The following is a 25984-nucleotide window of genomic DNA, read 5'->3' on the forward strand; positions in this document are numbered from 1 at the left end:
CGTTTTAGCGCCGCTTTCGTCTCATCGTAATTTGAATCGTTGCCTTATAAATCCAAAGTCTCGTAAATTTTATACACCTCGTCACCTACATAATGTAGTAATAACGCCTTCCTTCGCTTTTTTGAATCGATGCTCAATCCAACGAACAAGTTTTCTAATGTGTTTACATATTTGTCCCATCGTATTCCAACGGAATGGCTGTCATTAGACACTGTAAATCTATCAAAACTCGGAAGAGCCATGTTAACACATTAATCCTCGTCGCCAATGTAATGTTTCAGACCCGTATAGGGAGGGTTAAGAAAAATATTACAGTCAACGGTTATATTCAACGGGGAACCAGTTAAGTGTGAAATGTTACAGTAGTGTTTAACCGCTAGTGTGCTTATTCGTGTCGATCGCAAAACAAAAACAAAATGGCATACGAGGTAACACATACTAACAAATTTGGCAACATTAAAGGTTTCTTATGTCTTTGAATTTGTCAAAAAAACGTCAAATTTACCGCAAAATAAGTTTTACAAGTATCCATTTTATAAAAACAACTGAAGTAAATCAAATAGCTTGGGATTGATTGCAAAATCCGGATTGATTGATTCGGATGGTTTTGGACGTTTTGTATTTAATTTTAATGTGAAACCAACAATAACTTTGCGACTGAAAACACCTTACAACCACAGGCACTCGGCATAAGTTGCTACCCCCACCCAGCTGCTACCCTCCTCCAAAACTCCTCAAAATTGTCCATTTGTTATACAAAATATCAAAACAACAAAAGCAGAAGTAATAGTATTTTTTTAACTTATGTATAGTGAAATGAGCTCAGTATTTTCACATTACTTACATATACTACCTTGTGTATACCTTGTGTCTTCTAGCGACTTTCAATAGCTCTTACAGCTAGTTGATCCCTTTCTATAGTTTTAATGTCTCCATACCGGTCTGAATTTTTTTTGTTTCAAATGCGAAGCTAGTCAACTTTTACCTAAGTCAACATGTACCTTCTGTCAACTCGTACCCGATTTGGTTAACTCGTACCCGATTTTTGGTCAACACGTACCCCGATTAGTCAACTCCTAACCTATTTGGTCAACATGTACCCTCCCTAAAAATTATTTATATATATCAAAGACGTGTAATATGTTTTTTTACATGTTTTGGTATGAATATAGGTTATAAGTTTTTCTTGATTTTTGTGTGATTTTTTTCAAAAGTAGACATGTGTATAATTATAAACGACGTGTTTGTCTTGCCTACAACGGATACATGATGTAATCGTCGGCGTTTTGTTTGATAAAATGTTGACTAATAACACCTTTATGACAACAGGACCGTTGACGATTTGTTAAATAAATTGTTTGTCGTGCATCTAAAATGACACGCGCGGTAGTTGTCGGCATTTTCTTTGGTGATATGTTTGATTGAAAACACCGCATGAAGCCATAACCAATTAAAGGTATGATCCACTTTGAAGTTAAATAGTAAAATAATTAACGGTTTTCTAATTACACTTAATGACAATAAAGTTTTGCTTTCATTTGGTACGTATGTAATTCGATGCAGATTAAACGGCAGATCTTGAAATAACAGATGGATATAATCAAACGCAGGGTTGGCATATTGACCGGTCAATTGAGTATTGACCGGGCCGGCGTTCAATACCCGGTTAAAACCGGTCAATCCTGGTCATTATTGGTACAGTACAGCCAACGCGGCACAAACATAATCCGCAGCTATGCCACGGCCAGATTATTAGTACGCCGCGACCGAATTGTGTGTTCACGCGGCGTAACGCTGTGGCACTCGGCATCTATCCGCGCAATGACGCCAAGTCTGTATTAACCTCGCGTACTTTCGCGGAGTAAATCCGCCACATACGTACGCGGCGGATGGAGTGAAAAGATATCCACCTACATGTACATACATGTATGTGTAGCGTAGAATTAATTACGCGAAACTGTTAATGTTTCGTTCGATTATCATTATTAAATTTGTAATCCGAAACACACTTCCGAATTTTAATGCTAACGCGACCTTTGGCAAATTCTAGCGTCAAATAAACAGTGCTAAAATATCCTTTGTTTCATAAAAAGCGCGCGAAAATGTAGAACTTCGTTTGGAAAGTTTGGGTGTATTTTGTGTTGTATAAATACATGAACATCACGTCAGGCGTAAGTCGCGTGTTCAGTGGAAAAAAAACGCCCCGATTAGACGTTATTTCATCATCTCTATAAATAGTAACAAATACCAACATGTATTTGATACTTAAGGAAATATCGAAAATGTTTGTGTATCGTATTCGTAAATATTCACCAGCATTTGCTTTAAAACTGGAAGATACGGGATTATCGGGTAAGTAGCCATATTAACTGTATAATATGAACAAAATAAAACGTGTTTATATACGCATATTCAATCAATAGTTATAATAAGCTGATAATTAACAAAACAACAAATACGTCGTCACCGTCTTTATTATTGATGTGGCTTCAAACTGCTAATTTTCTCAGCTTAAATATAATAGCAAAATCAACATGCAATTAATTTATAAATCTACCATATGCTGGAGCCTTGACCACTTGTATGTGCGAAAACATAATTACGTGACCTTGTTTATGTGTGAAATACATACACTATGGGTGGGAAACAAACTAAATTGGCCAGACACATTTAGTATGCTTACATGTATATGCGAATACAATCCGCGCACAATAAATTTATTATGATTTTAATTATTATTATAATTGTTCTTTCAAAATTTGTTAACTACATGTAACTAATAATTTTTAAAAGATTTTTTATTTCATGATGCGCATCGACTCGGCATCATGTCGCGGATCGCGGCATGCCTCGGCGGACAGATGCGAAGTTTCGCGGCGAAATGCGACTTGCCGCCGCATACTGACGCGGCTTCAACGACTGACGCGGCATCGACTCGTTTTGCCTTGCCGCCGCGGATCGCGAAATACGTTTGTTCCGCTTTGGCTGTACTGTAAATACTGGTCGATTAAAAATAGTAGAATTTAAACATCACAAAGCAAGACTTAAAGCTATCCTATATTAAATCAATCATTATTTTGTAATTGATAAACTTTTTTTGAGTTTTTTATTGTAAAAAAAAAATAAAGATGTAAAAAATGACTTCTTTATTATATATGGAAACAACCTAGAATACATAAGGACTAAGGCAATATCTTTATCTCAGTGTATCACATCTGTTACTAAAGTATTATTACTATTGTAGTAACCATAGTATTTCACTGATCTATTGATATATCTATTTTATAAGCAGATGGACAAACAGAACTGTTGTGTTTAACAGGGTTATAAATCTGGCCCCTAAGCCTTAATTGGTAATAAAATGCATGCAGTGTTATGACTCTGATATTGACAATGAAGCAAATCTGCCCTTAGGCTATTTCATTTCACTGACTCACACAAAAGGAGATAACTTGCCATTAATTTAATAGTTACTTCTAACTTGTCTCCTTTCTGTATTAAGAGGTTTTTTATTCCTTTCATGTTTAAAAGTTCAATTGGTCTTCAAATGAATAAGCAATCAAAGTTCTTGATTTTGCCAACAAATAATGTTTTCCAGTTGTGGGTCTACTCTAGACTCTTCTCTTCAATTATTTTTTTATTTTAATAGTTATTTCTTATGTTTTTATTTTTATATCAATGGAAAATAAAATATTTTTCTCTATTTTGTTTAATAAAAAGTACTTAAAGAAATCTAGGTAAGAATACATGACAAGTAAGGGTCGTATCAAAAAGGTGCCATTTAAGGCCCCCAACCTGTCCTGTATAGGTGAGAAGACTGTGAGAAGACTGTGGGGACAGTGGGCATGAGGAACAACTAATACACAGTAATTGACAGGTTCTTGTTGAATCAAGCACAGAATTATCTGAACATTCATAATTCATTAGAATTGAAAAAAGTTCAATCAACTAGAAAAATCTAATTGACTAACGTTGACTAATTTGCAAAATTTTGAGTGATTGGCCTACAAATTGCATGAACAGGTATAAAATAGTAGGTATTAATAGCTTATGACATTATTGACAACATGTCTTTTAAATTTTTATTATCAATATTGTTTATTTTCGCAAAGATACAAAGGTGCAGCTTAAATCAATTTAGATATCAGCAACCCGTATCGAGTAATCTGTTATTCAATATTTAACACAGGTGCAGATTAGGTAAATTACAATTTTAACGAGCCGTGTCACGTAGGTGTGAACAAGTATTTTAGGTGTTGATTAATTGATTTAGCCATCGACTACTCGAGTTTCTGACGAACCATAATTCGATGCAAAATTTGTTAATATTTAAGTATTTTGTATGTATGTTGTGTTTTATGCTTTACTTTTTTTTTTTTTTTAAATCTTATCATTACTGTCGTTTTTTTTCCCATTTTAGTTAATGTTATCTTACCTAATCCTAAAGACAACCTGTTATGTTAGTCTATGCCAAAATATAATTTTATTTGGTAAACTTGTACCTGCAACAAACATAAAAACATCTGCAAACACCCATCGCAATTTTTTTTCATAAAGAACACAAAATTAAAAAGGTACGAGTTGACCAACCGGAAAAATGACTAAAGTACAAGTTAACCAAATTGGGTACGAGTTGACTTAGGTACGAGTTGACTGGAAACCTTCAAATGTCACAAGTTATTATAATTTGCTTTAATTCATACACTTCCAGGGTTGGCCAAAACCATCGGTCCGCCGGTCCTGACCGGCAAATTTTACTCAGGACCTACAAGAAAATTGGTCCGACAGAAAGTCAATATAATTAAACAATAATTATAATATTAATAAACCACCAATAATCCTAGCTCGGCTGAACAAAAAGAGATTTTTTCAGATTTTCTTCGAATGGTTAGTCAGAGCTCCAGATAAGGGTCGTATTTTCGTAATTACGAATTATTTTCAAGTCTGTTACGTATTTATTTTAAAATCTTGTCGTACCATTAACAGGGATGTATAATCTATTATACATCCCTGCCATTAAGAATTACAAAATCAAGTTACGAATATTATTTTTACATCGGTTCGTATCGATTTTTATTGAGTTCTGTTCGCGTCTTAAAGATCTTTGAAGTGATTATATAAAATGGTTATCGGGTTTGTTTAACAAAGCGCATTTTTTCCACTAAAAGCGGCGTATATAGTTTATCAGTCAAAAAACAATGGCGGCGCCCAGAGAGCGTCCCAAAAACACGCTTTTAACATATTGTACGCAAAGTGAGTCGGAGTTAAATGTTTAGAAAGACATTATAGAAAAGATCTTATACGATGTTGTATGTTCAGTTGCCGACACAGTCTGAAAAGCTAAACAAAAACGCCACACGACGGGTCCAAACTTAAACACAAAAAAACATTGAACGAGTGGAAGGGACAAGTCCCGTGGCTAATCGTTGAAAAGATTGAAGGAAAGACTCGTTTTAATTGTGAAATATGTAAAAATTCATCTAAGGCATGCAATCTAAGCACAGTTTGGGAGTATGAAGGTATTTGAATATAAAATTGTATAATACTGAAAAGACACTGTTGAACTCGTATAAATAATGTTGCTAGTATGTGTATTTTGATTTTTTTTGCATGAAAATAACCATTATTATTTATTTTTAGGTCATTTAGAAAAAATAAGAATTATTTTCCAAAGCTTAGTAGTAACGTTAAGAATAAAATTTCAGAGTTAAGAATTCTTTTTAAAAATCTTGTAGTAATTTAAGAATTTTACAAAACCTTATCTGGAGCTCTGGTTAGTAGACCGATATGAAATTAACCGTTTTTGTTTGGGACGTGACTCCTGCATTTCGATTTAAATTCTTCTTCCCAGCGCAGTGTGCTGGGCTCCTCTGGAGCATTGTCGCACAATTGTGACTATGTACATGCGTAAGGGGAAACACGTTCAAAACGGTTAAAACCAAGATAAAAACAAGATGCTCCAGAGTTAAGGCCTTCACATGTCCATCCTGGTCTTAAAGACGTTGAGGGATGGTGCCATGATCGTCGCTTCTGGTAGGCTGTTCCAGATGCGGATGCCAGAGGGAAAGAAGGAGTATTTGTAGGCATTGGCGCTGGCAAAGGGTACAAGGAACCTGTTAGCGTAGCCTCTTGTATGAACACCAGCTGTTAGTAGGACATGCTGGGATTGGATGTCAACTAGGTTGTTCACGATCATGATAGCTTAAGCGTGCTGGCGACGGGCTTCAAGTGTGTCTATTCAAGCCTTTTCATCATGGCTGTGACACCGCTGGCTTGTTTGAAGTCGCCTGTGCAGAATCGAGCAGCGCTTATTTGCACTTTCTCAAGCTTGTCCATGTACGTCCTAGTGTGCGGGTCCCATACTGATGCTGCATACTCTAGCTGAGGTCGGATCAAGGACTTGTAGCATGTGGCCTTGATATCTTGTGGGCATGCGCTAAGGTTTCTTCTTAAGAATGCTGTGGTGTTATTAGCCTTCTTACATGTTGCGTTAATATGGCTGTTCCAGGACAGGCTATTGTCAAGTGTGAGGTCCAAGTACTTTGCTGTACTTTGCTGTGTTGGTTTGCTTGAGGACTTGGCCATGTATGAAATATGAGCTGTCTATGACTTTGCGCTTGTTGGTAATACGGATCAATTCCTCTTTAACCAATCATATATGAGGATTTTCACAGCAACACGTTTTCGGGAGATGACTCCACTTCGAAGAAAACAAAAAGTGACAGAATTCTGGTGATTTAGATAACAGGTGATTTCGTTTCGTTAAACATTGTTTAATATAAGTTTTAGTTTAAACCTTTTATTTTATTGTTGGAAAATGTGGAACGATTTGCAGTTGAAATATTATGAAAGTGCCAAGATTCTGACAGTTGTGAAATGTAGAGCGAAATAAACTCTTTCAAGTAGAAATGGAGCATATTTTCGTTTTCATTTCAGAGGAAGCTGCACCCGGCTCCTTATCCGTTCCCCTTCTGCCCCTTTGGATTATTTGTGGTTGATTACTTTTTATGACAATTGTAAAATAATATCGACTTTCAAGATGTTTTATTGTATGTTAATGTGATCCAAACCAATACATAATACAAGGTACTCTCTTGTGTTGTGTTTTGCTGTTATAGTTTAGTCGGACAGTGGGACTGACAGAAACTGATTTGGACTGACAAAAATTTCAAGTCTGACTGACAGATTTTTCAAGATTTGGCGAACCCTGCACTTCTGATATGTCAAAACGCTTATCCAACCATAATTTGTCTATTCCAATCTTGAACAAATTTACAGTATCACATGTCTCAATGTCTTATGGTAATTTGTTCCAAACTGAGATTGTGCGATGTCCAAAAGAATGGAGGCAAACTGACTTATGCGCTTTCGGTTTTGCAAGTTTTAAACAATGGCCTCTTATCCCATTATTTTCAGCATAATCAAAAAAAAATCCAGCATCAATATCATCAATTTTATGGATTATCTTAAATACTTGAATCATATCGAATCTTTTACGTCGATAGTCCTTTGAAGGAAGATTTAATTCAGCCAAACGATCTTGATATGATAGTTCACGGATTTCAGGTAGGTACTAATCTGGTGGCCATACGCTGTGCATTTTCAATAATTTATTTACATTTCTTTGTGTGAGGATAGTAAACCAAGTCCCCATAGTCAATATGAGATCTAGTGAGCGATTTGTATAGTGTCAAAAACAAGGATTTATCCATGTGGGTAAATTTTCTCCTGATTAGTCCAATTATTCTGTTGACTCTATTATTATACTATGCTACTACACTGCAACTCCAATATATCGCCGTTGAAGGGGTCCAAAGATCGCGACCGTGATATATCCGGCGCGCGATATAAATTGTCAGTTTATGTATGCATGTATATGTATAAATTAGCATCATTATGCAATCTCAAAACACGCTATTTACCAACCTTATTCAAGTTTGTGTTATATTCATATGTCATTAATTGGTATAACATAAAACATTATTCCATGTGAGTTTTTTTAAATGCGTATAATAAAGTTTTTAATCCGAAAAACATTGCCGAGTTTTATTGTTCAAGAAAGCATGCACAAATTAGACCCATGTACAAAATGACGTCATTCATTTCTCATGAAAAGCATGCACAGCATGGGGTTTAATAGTAGAGCATTGTGACTAACTGATCTATATTGTATACTGTATCTAACGCACACAGATTGTTGTTGTAACTTGAGATAGGTCAGTATTGACTTGTGACATTTACTGTTATAATTGTGTACACCTTCATGTGTGCACTGGTGCGTTTCGGCAGTTCAAAGCAAATTCAATAGAGAATTGTAACACCCGAAATGACCTGTCATGTTTGACAAATGGGTCTTTTGTTTATCGCAGTACACAGGTGTTAATGTGATGTACAATGTAAGCAAACAATCTGGTCAAAACTGGATTATGACTGTTGGATTAAAGTTGGTGAAAAAAAAGGGAAAAATACTTGCTTGAAACGGATTTTAATGCATCAAATTCTCAGATAAAAACATTTTATTTAAGGATTATGCTCGTCAGATTTTTGGGAGCCATAGCCGATTCGCGATATATTGGACAACGCGATATAACGGACCGTGATATATTGGAGTTGCAGTGTAATGTGACTGTCAAAATTCAAATTGTTAGTGAAGAGTATACAAAGGTCCTTCTCAGAATCATCTCTGGTAAGATTTAGAGCATTTCCATCACCATCCAATATTTTATAGTTAAATTTAAATTTCTCATTTCCGAATGACACAATTTTACATTTGCTAATGTTGTAATTTAACAAACAGTCCTTACTCCATTTGCAAAGTTGATCAATATCTGACTGAAGTTGTTGTTGTTCATTAATCAATTCAATACCCTGATAAATTTTACAATCATCTGCAAACATCATACACAAACAGCCAACCACATCCGGCAAATCATTTATAAAGATAATGAAAAGCACTGGCCCAAGAATAGAACACATGAATCCCAGACAAAACACTCTACCAACTGGATTTCTGTCCATCAATAACTACTCTTTGCTTCTGGTTATATTTAAATTTGTAAGCCAATTCAAAATTGAGCCTGAAATGCCATATCCTTTTACTTTTTTCAGAAGTCTCTTGTGAGGTACACTGTTGAACGCCTTCTTAAAATCTAACTATATTAGTGTCAACTTTAAGATTCTTATCAAGGGCATCTGTCCGGTCCTCCAATACAGCTAGCAATTGTAACACAGTATTTCTATTCTTTCGAAATCCAAATTGACAGTCTGACATTAGATTATGGGTAGTCAAATGCTGAACAATATAGAGTTTCATTATTTTCTCAAGAATTTTGCAAACAACTGAAGTTAAAGATACTGGACGATAATTTCCTGGTTCACATTTTTCACCTTTCTTAAAGATGCAAGTTACATTAGCTAGTTTCCACTCGCTGGGCAATGTACCAGTAGATATTGATTTCTGAAATATTTCACTGAGGGGTATTTTAAGTTCCTCTGCACAAGTCTTCAGGAAAAAAGGGTGGCAGTCATATAACAAGGTATGTGGCTACGACCCTTTAAAATGCTGATTTCGGCACACCAGCCAATTTCAAGAGGTCACAACTCCATAAATTTTCAATCTATCTGCAAAATCTTGATTTCAAACAATGCAGAAGACTTCATATTTAATGAAAAAATTGATGCCTGTTCACATAAGTCTATCCTAAAGCAGTTATCAAACATCAAACTTGCAAAAATATTTCCTAGAATCAATCTGGCTACCACAAAAATACATTGCAAGCGTGCATAATTCGGTTGCACAGTCATTCACATTGTAATAACACATCTCATAAAATCTCCTACAATCAAATTTAACACTTACTAAAATATATATCCATATAACTCCAATCTGTTGCTAGAATCAGCTTTCCAATTATACAACCAATGCCTTTCACAATTGCTACACCATTGCCCAAGAATAGTCACACCTTCGTTATTAACCAATGAATGAGAGCATAGCTTTCTTGAAAACTATTTTGAACTCGACAAAGGTAATCTCAAACCGTGTTACATTTTATGCACACTATATAACTGCATGTATGTTCATGTATAATTGTTTATTGTACTTTTTTTTCTGATTTAAAATAAATAAATAGATAAAGCAAAGATTGATGAAAACGAATAACTAATACATGTAATTTAATTATTAAATGAAGATAGGATTATGGAAACACGCACAGAACATTGACTTTCCAAAGTATCCAACTTTTGGGGTTATAGAATTTGACTCTTATACAATTATTCTCCAAGAGTAATTAACTGTTAACATTCAATGTCTTCATAACACCTTCAAACATTAAATTGAAAACAAATATATATTGTAGAAACCGATACCAGATCATCGTCGGAAGTGGGATACAGAGGAATATGAGAAGATTGTTGCAGCCCGCTTGGAGGAGGAGGAGAAGAAGGCCTTGGAAAAGGAGCTCTCCAAGCTCGACCCACCAGTGAGGAGAGAAATGCTAAAGCCCAGAGAATACAAGGTAACTTCCTGTTAACAGTCTGGGATCTTGCCGGATTGGGAAAGTTGGGAATCCCCTTTTTAGCTTGACTATTATATATAAAATATATATAGTGGAGCTATCCTACTCACCCCGGCGTTAGCGTCTGCTTCAGCGTTAGCGTGCAAATGTTAAAGTTTTCGTACTACCCCAAATATTTTCTTTGTCCCTTGACATATTGCTTTCATATTTTGCATACTTGTTTACCAACATGACCCCAACCTATAAACAAGAGCAGACAACTCTATCAAGCATTTTGTCATAATTATGGCCCCTTTTCCACTTAGAATATGCAGCAAATGTTAAAGTTTGCGTACTACCCCAAATATTTTCAATGTCCCTTGACATATTGCTTTTATATTTATGCCCCCCTTCGAAGAAGAGGGGGTATATTGCTTTGCTCGGGTCTGTCGGTCCGTCCACCAGGTGGTTTCCGGATGATAACTCAAGAACGCTTGGGCCTAGGATCATGAAACTTCATAGGTACATTGATCATAACTCGCAGATGACCCCTATTGATTTTGAGGTCACTAGGTCAAAGGTCAAGGTCACGGGGACCCGAAATAGTAAAATGGTTTCCGGATGATAACTCAAGAACGCTTAGGCCTAGGATCATGAAACTTGATAGGTAGATTGATCATGACTCGCAGATGACCCCTATTGATTTTCAGGTCACTAGGTCAAAGGTCAAGGTCACAGTGACCCGAAATAGTAAAATGGTTTCCGGATGATAACTCGGATAATAACTCAAGAACGCTTAGGCCTAGGATCATGAAACTTGATAGGTAGATTGATCATGACTTGCAGATGACCCCTATTGATTTTCTGGTCACTAGGTCAAAGGTCAAGGTCACAGTGACCCAAAATAGTAAAATGGTTTCCGGATGATAACTCAAGAACGCTTATGCGTAGGATCATGAAACTTTGTAGGTAGATTGATAATGGCTGGCAGATGACCCGTATTGATTTTCAGGTCACTAGGTCAAGGTCATGGTGACCCGAAATAGTAAAATGGTTTCTGGATGATAACTCAAGAACGCGTATGTCTAGGATCATGAAACTTCATAGGTACATTGATCATGACTCACAGATGACCCCTATTGATTTTCAAGTCACTAGGCAAAGGTCAAGGTCACCATGACCCAAAATAGCAAAATGGTTTCCGGATGATAACTCAAGAACGCTTATGCCTAGGATCATGAAACTTGATAGGTAGATTGATCATGACTCTGACCCCTATTGATTTTCAGGTCACTATATCAAAGGTCAAGGTCACGGTGACCTGAAATATTTTAAAATGGTTTCTGGATGATAACTCAAGAACGCTAATGGCTACGATCATGAAACTTGATAGGTACATTGATCATGACTTGCAATTGACCCCTATTGATTTTGAGGTCACTAGGTCAAAGGTCAAGGTCATGGTGACCCGAAATAGTAAAATGGTTTCCGGATGATAACTCAAGAACGCTTATGCCTATGATCATGAAACTTCATAGGTACATTGATCATGACTCGCAGATGACCCCTATCGATTTTGAGGTCACTAGGTCAAAGGTCAAGTTCACAGTGACCTGAAATAGTAAAATGGTTTCCGGATGATAACTGAAGAACGCTTATTCCTAGGATCATGAAACTTGATAGGTAGATAGATCATGACTCGCAGATGACCCCTATTGATTTTCAGGTCACTAGGTCAAAGGTCAAGGTCCTGGTGACCTGAAATAGTAAAATGGTTTCCGGATGATAACTCAAGAACGCTTATGGCTAGGATCATGAAACTTCATGGGTACATTGATCATGACTGACAGATGACCTCTATTGATTTTCAGGTCACTAGGTCAAAGGTCAAGGTCACAGTGACAAAAAACATATTCAAACAATGGCTGTCACTACAACGGAGAGCCCATATGGGGGGCATGCATGTTTTACAAACAGCCCTTGTTTGCATACTTGTTTACCATCATGACCCCAACCTATAAACAAGAGCAGACAACTGTATCAAGCATTTTGACAGAATTATTAACCCATTTATACTTAGAATATGCATATTATTGATAAATCTATGTTAAACTTTGCGTACTACCCCAAATATTTCCTTTATCCTTTGACATATTGCTTTTATATTTTGCATACTTGTTTACCAACATGACCCCAATCTATAAACAAGAGCAGATCACTGTATCAAGCATTTTGACATAATTATGGCCCCTTACACCTAGATACATGTAATTGAACATTTTGCTTAAATTGCCATAACTTCTTTATGTATGATCACGTTTTATTATTACTTTGACAAAACAACAATTACCTGAATACCACAATGGATTCCACCCAAACAATACCCCATGCCCCTACCTTTTTTTATTGTTAAAAGATCGTCTAATAAATGACCACACCCCACATTTTATCCCCGCTCAACCCCCCCCCCCCCCCAAAACGTCAAGCACTCGAATAGTCAAGCGCGCTTTCCTCTGACAGCTCTTGTTACTTGCCTGATCGGGAAATATTGATAGAAAAATTGCCTGATCAGGCAAGAAAACAACCATTTTTCATATACCTTGGCAAAACGTGTCCGGGCATCACACAACTCATCCAAGGTACAACTTAAATAACTGAGTCTAAACTTAAAACAATTATCTTAAATTTGACTGTAGCGATTTTTTTTAATTTTCGTTGTTCGTCAGATATTCAAGCCCAAAGTTGAGCAACTTTAGCATCTATCAACATTTACCGCACTTGCCTGTTTTGAACCCATTCTTGCCAGAAGGAGCAAGTTGTTGAGGTTACATTATTTAATACCTTGTCTGTTTTGAATTTGAATTTTATGAACAAGCAATAGAATGCGCTCTGTTTTCCATGTGGATTGGTGTATAGTGTTCAGGCATGACAGAAAACATCAAAGAATCACATTGAACAGATGAATTCAGTCTTTAAAAAATAATCTAACATTTCACCGTGGCGATTTTCTTAAAGCCCTGTTGTTTTTCTAATTGTCAAACTCAAAGTTGAACGATTTAAGTATTATGCGGCACATTTAACAATGTACTTGAATGTCCAGTTATATTGGATCGATTTTCGTGAATATACTTACATCTCTTATAATTGTACAATCACTTATAACTCGTGACCGAATAAACACAAGAACTCTTTCAAGCACGTTGCAAATACTTTGCAAAGATAACGAACGCAACGATGAAAATAAATGCATTTGGTGTCTTCTCGTACAAATATAGAATTCTTTTGCGTTTCGTGCGTGCTAACAAAAACAAGATTTGGATTCCACGGATGCCTCCTTTGGAAAATCACTTACGGTAAAACCATTTAATTTTGTGTGGTACGAATTTTCATGGATTTCGTTGGTCCGCTGAACCACGAATTCAAGTACCAACGATTATTTATACATTTTTAATCCGAAATAGTCTGAACTGTTCCCGTTTTCAACCATTTTGAAAGAGACATTGTCTGATTGAGATATGCTATAGTCAATACAATATATTGTTTTCTTGAAAAGTGTTTGAGTAATCATACTTTTTAATCAAGCACAGTATTTAAACTGTACATCAACGATTGTTCTCTTTTACATGATGTTGTCAAAATAACAGTTTGCAGATGTATTACATATGTCAAATAGTGCCAATTAAGGTCAAAAGAGACATAACGGTTTCACACATGTATTTTGGGGACCTTATTACTCAATTGTTACTACTAGGGGACCGATTGCGCTGAGAATTGCAAATATTGTCAAAAAAACATTGATGGCAATGAGCGAGCAGGGACCCACAAGTGCGCGGCTATATCGCTCTTATCGACAATTATTGGCAACACTTTCATGCTTCAGTGCACATTAACTTCAAGTCTTGCTGTCAACACAGATTAGCAGATTATGCTTCGTTATTACTCTGGTTATTTTTATAAAAGTTGTATTATTATGACGGTAAGTCTTCCCTGAAAATTCGAAATCCACGAAATTACGTGTCCACGAATTAGTTGTTTTTTTATTAAACCATGAAATTTCATACCGACGAATTTCTATAAGTTTACAGTATTTGATGGCAATCAGGGAAAGCCGTTCCATTTCATGATCTGTTTTCATAGCTATATTGAATTACCAAAACTCTGTTTGCAACACCTTGCTATGAAGCACTAAAAGAACCCACGATTGAACAGATAGTAAAACAATCAGTATGCTTAGTGTGAGGTTTAATGTGAAGGTGCATATAAGACAATGACATGCACTATATGTATATGTTATAATTATATATCATAGTATAATGTATTCATTCAGACAAAACAATTTGCCTAGACCCCAATTTATGCCAATCCAGTCGTCAATCCTATGTGGCAGCAACTCTGATACATTATTTAACAAAACTGCAGATTAATAACAGTAAACACCTTTTTTTTTATTTCAACGGTGATTTTTTCAATTACGTCAAGTCACTAGCACCTATCTATCCACTGTTATCTCGTCATCATTATATTCGTCTGCGGTGTGAATATTTTAAATCGTCTGCTTCGTTGAGAACAAGAAGTTCAACTGCAATCAGACGCCTGTCTCTCGTAAAAGAAATATTAAACGGGTCAATTCATCTTCGCGAATCAATTGTTATCTTGTGTTTGTTTTTATCTTGCTTTTTAAAATTGGATTTAAATAAGATTGCTCTACCAATTTGTTTTAAAAGAATAATATAAGCTCACCTGAGCACAGCTTTCTCATGAGTAAGTTATTTTTGTCAGTAGGCAAACGCTGTCAGTCAACAAATGACCGAAGCTGTGTTAACAAATTTATGCAAATTGTGCAGACATGCATCTGGAATGATACTTTAAACATGTGTTCAACATTTGTGAATTGTGTTGTGCGCTTACATTTCCCGCATTAAATCAATATGATTAGCCAAATAATATGGCGCAACAGCGTTGTATCAGTTTGCATTGTATGGCATTATTAACATCATGAACATCTGCTTGACTTAAAACGTTTACCCCGAAATGTTAACTTAATGATTTCCATATTGCTTGAATTTATTTTGATTGTCAAAACAAAAACGACTTTCAGTGGTCCAAAGTTGTATTGCAGATATTTGTTTGAAACAATCAGGTGTCATTTTTGTCTTAATGTACCAAATATTGTTACAAAAGACAAACTACTTATTAAATTGAAATTGGCAAACAAGCATTGCGTTTGATCAGTGCAGCATGAGCAAAACATTGTAATTCTGAACGTTTGTGATCAACTTTGGTTCGTCATGCGTCGTAAACATTTACCCTGTGGAAACTATAGGCCATTTTTATTGCTCACTTTTCATGACACATCACAAAATTATCTCAATAACATCAAGGCTGAGTTCAAAATTTGGTCACGTGGGTTTAAATACTTGGTCAAATTGAAAGCAACACGTGAAGGGTCTAGCAGTCATAATTTATGTCAGATCGTCATGTAATGTGCTCAGAACATGTGTTATGATAATTCGAAAACGTCTCCAGTCTGTCAAAAACATAGCCAACAGGGAACGGCTGTGTTTTCGTTATATGGCTACAGTTAATTCATAAACAATCTAGATGTCCAACCCTCATGAGAGATACCCAGAACATTGTTCTCATGATTTTTGGCTCAGTTCAAAAATGGTTTCTGTAAACAGGACCGCCTGTTGGCAGAGCAATTTCCATTATATGACTAAAATGAAACGTTGTGAACATTCTGAAAGTCAAAATTATTGTTCACTCTTCATGAAACTTGTTCAAAACATTTGTTATAATGTTTTCTTGGTTGATATGGAAAACTGTTCCAGTCAGTTAAAAAACATGGCCTTAAAGATTGCGATGTTATCGCATTGCTGTTTATACATCTACAGCTACCGTAAAACTTTTGAACACTAGAACCACCATTTTTTAGAGAGGCTGTTTTCGGAGAAAACCTGAGCTATTGTCATAGCCAGCTCGTCATCCGCCGTCCGCCGTAAACCTGAACATTGGCCATAACTTTTTAAATATTGAAGATAGCACCTTGATATTTGGCATGCATGTGTATCTCATGGAGCTGCACATTTTGAGTGGTAAAGTAAAATTTCAAGGTGAACATCATCCTTCAAGGTCTAGGGTCGAACAAACAAAGTCAAGGGAAGTAATAAGCTTTAAATGGACAAAGTTATTTGACCTGCCCACGTATATATTTTTGTTAAATTAATCAAAGCGGCGCAGTAGGCGGCATTGTGTTTCTGACAAACACATTGTGGTAAAAGGTCAAGGTCATCCTTTACGGTCTATGGTAAAAAATACAGATTTAAGGGAAGTTATAAGCTTTAAAAAGGGAGAAAATTATTCAATATTGAACATAGCCACTTTATATATTTGGCATGCATGTGTATCTCGTGGAGCTGCACATTTTGAGTGGTGAATCTACAGTCACAGTATTGTGGCTTTAAATTATTTGCTACTAAAAAAGAGATTTGTTACAGACAATTATTTTCAAGGGAAGTAATTTATATAATTATAAATCTCATATTATATATTTCCTTACCAAGAATTGAAGTTCTTTTCACAGTTACTGTACAGATTTATTATTTTGATTATTTATAACCCAAATGATTGATTTGTCAAAGGTTTTTTTTTAATGATATAATTATAATTTCTTTGATGTTCATTACATACCTGTGGACTTATGTCAATAGATACATGATCAACTCTGGTTATGATACCTTTTAAACCACAGGCCTTGGTTGTCAGTGATGTCTGACATGGTCATAATTGACTTTGAGACCCCCCCCACCCCCCCACCCCTGGTTGGATTGGACAAAATTCAAGGGAAGTAATAGCCTTCAAAGGGGGAAGATTTCTATACCTGCCAAATGATAAATAGAAATTTTATATTTTATTTCAATGCGGCGCAGTAGGGGGCATTGTGTTTCTGACAAACACATCTCTTGTTGGGTCAATAGGTCAAAGGTCAAGGTCACTGTGACCTCAAAAGAAAAAAAAAATTCTGACAAGCTTTGGCAGCCGAGGGTGGCACCCGTTATGCGGTGCTCTTGTATTCCTTAAGTATCAAAGCTATTGCTTTCATACTTGCAACACTTACTAACTATCATAAAGGGACTATGCAGGCAAAGTTATGTAACTCTGACTGGCATTTTGACAGAATTATGTGCCCTTTTTATACTTAGAAAATTGAAAATTTGGTTAAGTTTTGTGTTAAGGTCCACTTTTTTCCTAAAGTATCAAAGCTATTGCTTTCATACTTGCAACACTTACTAACTATCAAAAGGGGACTGTGCAGGCAAAGTTATGTAACTCGATCTGACTGGCATTTTGACGGAATTATGGGCCCTTTATTCTTGAAGAATTTGGTTAAGTTTTGTGTTTTGGTCCACTTAACCCCTAAAGTATCAAAGCTATTGCTTTCATACTTGGGACACTCGCAAACTATCATAAGGGGACAGTAAAGGACAAGTTGCATAACTCTGGTTGTCATTTTTATGGAATTATGGCCCTTTTTGACTTAGTAACTTTGAATATATGGTTACATTTTGTGTTTAGATCCACTTTACTTCTAAAGTATCAAGGCTATTGCTTTCAAACTTCAAATACTTTCATACTATCATGAGGGTACTGTACCTGGCTCGTTATATTTTACCTTGACCTTTGAATGACCTTGACTCTCAAGGTCAAATTATTAAATTTTGCTAAAATTGCTATAACTTCTTTATTTATGATAAGATTTGATTGATACTTTGACAAAACAACTACGACATACCACAATAAACTCCACCCGAACCATCCCCCACGCCCCCCCCCCCCCCCGAATTTCCCCTCATTCCCCCCCCCCTGCCCATCATCTTATAAATAACCACCACACCCTCACACTATACCCCCCCCACCCCCCCCCCCCAAAAAAAAAATAAAAAAATTGTTATGCCCCCAGTAGGGTGGCATATAGCAGTTGAACTGTCTGTCAGTATGTCAGTCAGTCTGTCCGTCCGTCCGAAAAAAGCTTTAACATTGGCCATAACTTTTTCACTATCGAAGATAGCAACTTGATATTTGGCATGCATGTGTATCTCATGGAGCTGCACATTTTGAGTAGTAAAAAGGTCAAGGTCATCCTTCAAGGTCAAATGTCAAATTTATGGCGTCTGTCCGTCCAAAAACTTTAACATTGGCCATAACTTTTTCAATATTGAAGATAGGAACTTGATATTTGGCATGCATGTGTATCTCATGGAGCTGAACATTTTGAATGGTGAAAGGTGAAGGTGAAGGTCATCCTTCAAGGTCAAATGTCAAATATATGGCGTCTGTCCGTCCGAAAACTTTAACATTGGCCATAACTTTTTTAATATTGAAGATAGCAACTTGATATTTTGCATGCATGTGTATCTCATGAAGCTGCACATTTTGAGTAATGGAAGTTCAAGGTCAAGGTCATCCTTCAAGGTCAAAAAAAATAAATAATTCAAAGCGGCGTTCTCATGAAGCTGCACATTTTGAGTGGTGTAAGTTCAAGGTCAAGATCATCCTTCAAGGTCAAAGTCATCCTTAAAGGTCAAAAGTCAAAAAAATATATTTCAAAGCGGCATTCTCACAAAGCTGCACATTTTGAGTGGTGGAAGTTCAAGGTCAAGATCATCCTTCAAGGTCAAAGATAAACAAAAAAACAATTTTTTTTTTTTCAAAGCGGCGCAATAGGGGGCATTGTGTTTCTGACGAACACATCTCTCGTTTTTTTTTCAAACATTGTAAAAAAACACAAATAGTTATTTTTATTATTTTATTTTTTAAATATCGTCCAACCATCCCACCCAAGAATCCCCCCCCCCCCCCCCAATTTTTTTTTATTTTTTTGGCATTTTTGGAAGATAATGTAATAAATGACTACACCCCCACACTATACACCCCTCCCTCCTTTGTGATTGAAATTGAGATAGGTCCCTACACCTTTAAAAAGAAAAATAGATAAGAGGTCTGCACCCGCAAGGTGGTGCTCTTGTTTTTTAAATCGCTACGGTCAAATTTAAGATAATTGTTTTAAGATTGGATTCAGTTATTTTAGTTGTTCCTTGGATGAGATTTATGATGCTCGGATATGTTTTGCCAAGGTATATGAAAAATGTTTGTTTTCTTGCCTGATTGGGCAATTTTTCATTCAATATTTCCCGATCGGGCAAGTAAAAAGGAGATTCCCCAACTTTCCCAATCAGGCAAGATCCCCCCCGACTGGTTAACCCTATGCATACTGGGAAATTTGTCGTCTGCTAAAATGTTGTCTGCTGAATTTCTAAAATTAGCATTTTCTTTGATTTTTTTTCAAAGAATACTATCAGAATAGCAATCTCCTGATGAGACGCCACGTTCTTTGGCGTCTCATCTAGATACAAACTGTTTGCAAAGGCCTTTAAAATCCTGTTCCAGCGCTGAAAGGGTTAAATTTGCAAGTTATTCCTTGTCAAACATGTGTCAGACATCTGCAGTCTGGACCATGAAAAGGGAGATGGCTGCTGCTGAAACCCAATCAGTATAATTTATGTAACATACATATTAGCAGGGGTTTTGTTTGGCTGATTTTATAGCACTACTTCATTCATATTCCCAAAGCCAGTCCAAAAAAGGCCATATTAATATTTCAAAATTCAGATGTTTGGAAAATAGCAGTTCATTCAAACAAAATGATTTTCATATAGGTCTACAGATCCATTAGACATAACCCCCTATATGGCTATTCACATAACTAATGCCTGGGTTTGGTTTGTGAATGTACGCTACATGTCAGCTGCTTATTGCATAATATATTTACATGTTTATATGTTCGTGCATATATTCCAACATTATTATTCTATGCATAATAAGTAAACTCTTTGAAAAGTGGAACTCTTCATGTACTTCCAAAGAAAGAATATAATGTATTTTAAATCATTTAACGTATTTGGTTAAATTGAATGTTACACAACTGTCTATGTGCTTTTTGAAGAACAATAAGACTACATTTCAACTCAAAATATAGCAGACAAAATATAGCTCCAAAAACAGCTAATTAATAACTAGCTAGACTAAAACATATTGATTAGGTTGACTAAAATTAATGTTTTGAGCCTGGACATGTTGTAACAAATATTGTATGTCATTAGTCAAATTTATGTTTAGGTTGATCTTGATTCCAAACTGGGAAAATCTCAAGTCATCACAAAAACTACTCCAGCTAGTCAGCAGGGCGGGTAAGTGGATGTTCATGAAACTCCTTTATACTTTCTCTTAAACCCTTTACCACTTAGATATGTTTTTTACACATTTGTTGTCCCTTAGAGTTACATTTAATTCAAGACCTTTCTTAATAAATTCAAGTTTTGAAGGCTTCATTTCTAACCCTAAGATTCTTAGGAGCAGCAAACAGCATAAAACCTGAACAGACTGCAAGTTACAGCCTGTTCTGGTTTTATGCTGTTCACATATAGTCATTAACCAGGTTTTCCGAAGGAAAAAAATGGTTATTAGATTGGCGAATGCGGGCGGGCTGGCTGGCTGGCTGGCTGGCTGGCTGGCTGGCTAGCTGGCTGGCTGGCTGGCTGGCGGGCGGGCGGAACAAGCTTGTCCGGGCCATAACTATGTTGTTCATTGTCATATTTTAAAATCATTTGGCACATTTGTTCACCATCATTGGACGGTGTGTCGCGCGAAATAATTACGTTGATATCTCCAAGGTCAAGGTCACACTTTGAGTTCAAAGGTCAAAATTGGCAATAAATGAGCTTGTCTGGGCCATAACTAAAGTCATTCATTGTGAGATTTTACAATTATTTGGCACATTTGTTCACCATCATGGGACGGTGTGTCGCACGAAAGAATCACGTCAATATCTCCAATGTCAAGGTCACCACAACTTAAAATAGATTTATTTTGAAACAAACTTACAAAGGGGGTTAATTTTGTTTGTTCATTTCAAAAGTTCAGTTTGAGTTGTCTCCCTTAATCAGATTTTTTTTCACAATGAAAACCTGGTTTTGTGACAATTTTGTCCCTTGTTTTCACTTTGCTTCTGAGTAGGAAAGGTTAAATTATTTCATTTCAATCCTCCATCTGTTGAAAATTAAGTTTGTAATTTTAAAATTACTTTAAAGAAACAGAGCTCTTAAGATCAATAAGCTTTGTACTTTTATTAAAAGCTGTTTTGCCAGATCATTTTCTTTTGAGCTTAAAATATTTCAATCTATTCCGAAAAGGATGAAACTTTGAGCAAGCGTTGTTAAAAATATACCATTGTAGGCTTAATTTTTTTTTCTTATTTTCTGATAATATCTGCAGTTACTAATGCATTTCAGGTACTACTGCAATGTATGCGACTGTGTGGTCAAGGATTCTATTAACTTTCTAGACCACATCAATGGAAAAAAGCGTGAGTTGTTATTTTTCAGATCTCATTTCCACGAATTTCTAATGGTGTGCTTTTGTAACCTTTGTCAGTTGCACGTTTCCAATTTTAAGCTTGTGAACACTCTAGATGCCACTGTTATGGTTCAATCCTAGTGTCCGTATGTGCAGCTATTTTAATAATGCAATCCATATTGACCTTTTACCTTCTGATCTGCATTAGGATATCAGTCTTTCCCTCGCAACTAAGTATGTAAGTAGATAAGGGTGAGGCATATATGTTTTACAAACATCTATATAGTATTTGTGATGTGTGTTTAGATCAGCGTAACCTTGGTATGTCCATGAAAGTGGAGAGGTCTTCACTGGAGCAGGTCAGAAAGAGATTTGAGATGAACAAGAAGAAGATGGATGAAAAAAAGAAGGAATACGACTTTGAGGAGCGAATAAAGGAACTCAAAGAGGAGGTATGTGTCAGGGTTGTACCCAGGGATCATATTTTTTTCGGTTTTGTCGGTCCTAGACCGATTGGGGTCATGAAAGACCGAATGAAAATCCCAAACAGTCGGTTCGATTCTGTTAGCTAAAATTCCGGAGTCATGAAATCGATTACACAGTGCACATGCTAACACACCCTCATTACATTCTTATCTCGATTAGGTGTGATAAACCATTCGCTGCAGTCTCTAAATCTGGTTAGGACCAGTTTATTGCACGTCAGCCGACGTATCAGAGTATGACCCCAAGCAGCGAAGATTCGCGCGGTTGTGTCCGGTTTTATCCGGTAACAATGTAATTTCAGCACAAGTATATTTCCATTTATCGTCTGCATCACTGTACATAAATGTCATGTAAAACTCATGTTTTAATAAAAGCGCGAAACATAGTCGGGTCCACGCAGGAAACGCGTGCGTGTCAATGCAGAACATGTGTCGTAACTAAATATAGGCGTGCAACTGAGTACATATACCGCTGTAGTACTCACTAAAGAAATTTTTTATCGGAATTAATGTTCTCTACAAGATTGAATTGAAAATAGCGAAAAAAAATACATGCTTATATACGTTTGCAACTCAATGCGTCACTAGACTTGAATGGATTAAATTTCAATTAATGACTTACTGCAAAAAATGCACTATTCTTTAATATTATAATAGCTAAAAGGGTCGTTTTGGATTCATTGCCCTTTAAAATAAGGGGGCAGTTCTCCGGGGGGCAGTTCTCTGGGGGGGGGGGGCGCCTCTCCGGATAACATATTAGTCATGCGTGAATAACCCCGTGTAAATATCAATCGATAATTTCACTGGCTTATACCTTGCACACTTATTGGTCCGTAATGTGTACTCATCCACGATAAAATCGTTGACAGTTTCTTCGGAGATGAAAACCTCGATGTTATCCTTGTGGAAATTGTGCATTTCATGCAGGATACAGTAAACTTTCATATAAACAAAGAAAAAAATCTGATATTCTGCAATAATTATACACTGAGAGCACGCGCTGTAACTTAACAAAACATGCCGATACATTTTCCACCAGCGTAATAATCCGGCAATAAATGTGAAAGTCGTAGATAGAACAGCCGAAAGTTATTTTTTTATGGGCGGAACTTGTCTTCACATAAAAAAGTACACAAGAAAAATAATATAAATTTTATAAATCTTTAGTAAAAATCGTGTTTACTTTATTGTTTGTTGTTGAATAACCCACGACCAGAAGTTTAGATGCGTGTTTTCAAATCATTCGTGCTTCGCACTAGTGATTTAATCCTTCTGCATCTTAACTATCGGCCGTGGGTTATTCGAAAACAAACTATATAACGTACATGTTTTATTTCTTAACTATTTGGTTTTGTTATTGTCAGTAGCCAACATACGCACAGACATTTGTTTGGTTCAGTGCATGTTTGTAAGCTATTATCGAGTCAACAACGATTTAAAACATCGGTATTGACTAACACAGATTACTAATAATTACAACGATGAAAAAGTCAGATCAAACAGCACTCGAAACAACAATGAAATAGCAAATGATAAAACCAATTGAGAAAACTTGTATGTTCTGTTTAAAAAAAAATGCCTAAGGGAATTTAACTTGTACATTTATTATACCACCCTCATGAATGGCAAAATCAATGGCATATATTTAAACGTAATTTGTCATGATTTCGGATATAAATTTTCGGACACTTTTTACCCCATTTGAATCCAGACCGAGTGATGTTGAGGGAAAATATGATCCCTGGTTGTACCAGTGTTTTATTATAGCTTATTGAATGTATGGGATAGTGAAATTAAACATACTTTCCATTAAATACTTAAAATAGCCTACTAGCTTTATGCAAGTAAAAATAATAGTTTATTTTAATATATTCAACAATTTCAATGCCCTTCATCAAATTAGCCCCAAAATCTGTAATTTTCCTGGACAGTTAATGTAAAACACTTATTTGAATTTAAAATAAATCTTACAACTCGAAAATGAAAATGCAGATGTTTATTTGTATGTATAAATAGAGAGAGAATACACTCTTGGTACCGAGATGGAAAAAGTTTATTTGTTGAGGCTAAAAAAAAAAATAGGGCGAGCTTTAGCTTTATTATATCCCCACAAATGAAGTTTAGGGGGTATATAGGAGTGAGCTTGTCGGTCGGTCTGTCGGTCGGTCCGTATTAAGTGTCAGTTCTCTAATTATCCCCACCAAATTTTTTTCGGAGGGGATATAGTAATAGTCTCCGTCCGTCTGTGCGTCCGTCTGAAGCTTTGTCCATAGCATAACTCCAAATCTATTCAATTGATTTATTTTAAACTTAGAATATAAACAGATGGCAACTAGGAGAAGTACAGTGACCAAGAACCATAACTCTATCTACCTTAGTTTTTGAATTATCTCCCTTTATATAATTTTAAACTATATCTTTGTCCGGAGCATAGCTCCAAATCTATTCAATGGATTTACTTTAAACTTAGAATATAAACAGATGGCAACTATGAGGTAGTGCAGCGACCAATAACCATAACTCTATCTACCTTAGTTTTTTTAATTATCTCCCTTTATATAATTTCAAAGTAAATTTTTGTCCGGAGCACAACTCCAATTCTTTTCAATGGATTTACTTTAGACTTAGAATATAAACAGATGGCAACTAGGAGAAGTGCAGTGACTAAGAACCATTACTCTATCTACCTTAGTTTTTGAATTATCTCCCTTTATTTAATTTAAAAGTTAATTTTTGTCCGGAGCATAACTCTAAATCCACTGAAGGGATTTAGTTGAAACTTTAAATATAAACAGATGGTAAGTAGGAGAAGTGCAGTGACTTTGAAACATAACTCTATCTACCTTAGTTTTTTAATTATCTCCCTTTATTTAATTTAAAAGTTAATTTTTGTCCGGAGCATAACTCTTAATCTACTGAAGGGATTTTCTTGAACCTTGAAATATAAACAGATTGGAGGTAGGAGAAGTGCAGTGACTAAGAACCATTACTCTATCTACCTAAGTTTTTGAATTATCCCCTTTTATTTAAAATTTCTAAATAAATTTTTGTCCGGAGCATAACTCTAAATCTACTGAAGAGATTTACTTGAAACTTGAAATATAAACAGATGGCAAGTAGGAGAAGTGCAGTGACTAAAAACCATGACTCTATCTACCTTAGTTTTTGAATTATCTCCCTTTATTTAATTTCAAAGTAATTTTTTTGTCCGGAGCATTACTCTAAATATACTGAATCTACCATAGTTTTTGAATTATCTCCCTTTATTTAATTTCAAAGTAATTTTTTGTCCAGAGCATTACTCTAAATCTACTGAAGGTATTTACTTGAAACTAGAAATATAAACAGTTGGCAACTAGATGAAGTTCAGTGAACATGAACCATAACTCTTTTGGCTGTAGTTTTTGAATTATCTCCCTTTATCATTTTTTTCTTACATTTTATTTATTTATCATTTTAAATTATATTTAATTTAATTTCATAGTAAATATTTTAGCTTTTCAATTTTTATGCCCCCCTTCGAAGAAGAGGGGGTGTATTGTTTTGCACATGTCGGTCCGTCGGTGGGTCCGTCCACCAGATGGTTTC

General features: G+C 35.8%; 1 protein-coding gene across 1 annotated transcript in view; it reads left to right on the forward strand.

The window, feature by feature from the left end:
* The first annotated feature begins 367 nt into the window (after positions 1–367).
* LOC127879930 (zinc finger matrin-type protein 2-like) overlaps positions 368–25984 on the forward strand; it is a 32854-nt gene continuing 7237 nt past the window's right edge. The window contains exons 1-5 of the mRNA XM_052427044.1: positions 368–428; positions 10362–10520; positions 20676–20746; positions 21848–21921; positions 22218–22363. Of these exons, the coding sequence (XP_052283004.1) occupies positions 417–428; positions 10362–10520; positions 20676–20746; positions 21848–21921; positions 22218–22363 (462 nt within the window). The 5' untranslated portion in view covers positions 368–416. The remainder of the gene's footprint in view (positions 429–10361; positions 10521–20675; positions 20747–21847; positions 21922–22217; positions 22364–25984) is intronic.

Source organism: Dreissena polymorpha, chromosome 4 (assembly GCF_020536995.1).
Source record: "Dreissena polymorpha isolate Duluth1 chromosome 4, UMN_Dpol_1.0, whole genome shotgun sequence".
Classification (NCBI taxonomy): domain Eukaryota; kingdom Metazoa; phylum Mollusca; class Bivalvia; order Myida; family Dreissenidae; genus Dreissena; species Dreissena polymorpha.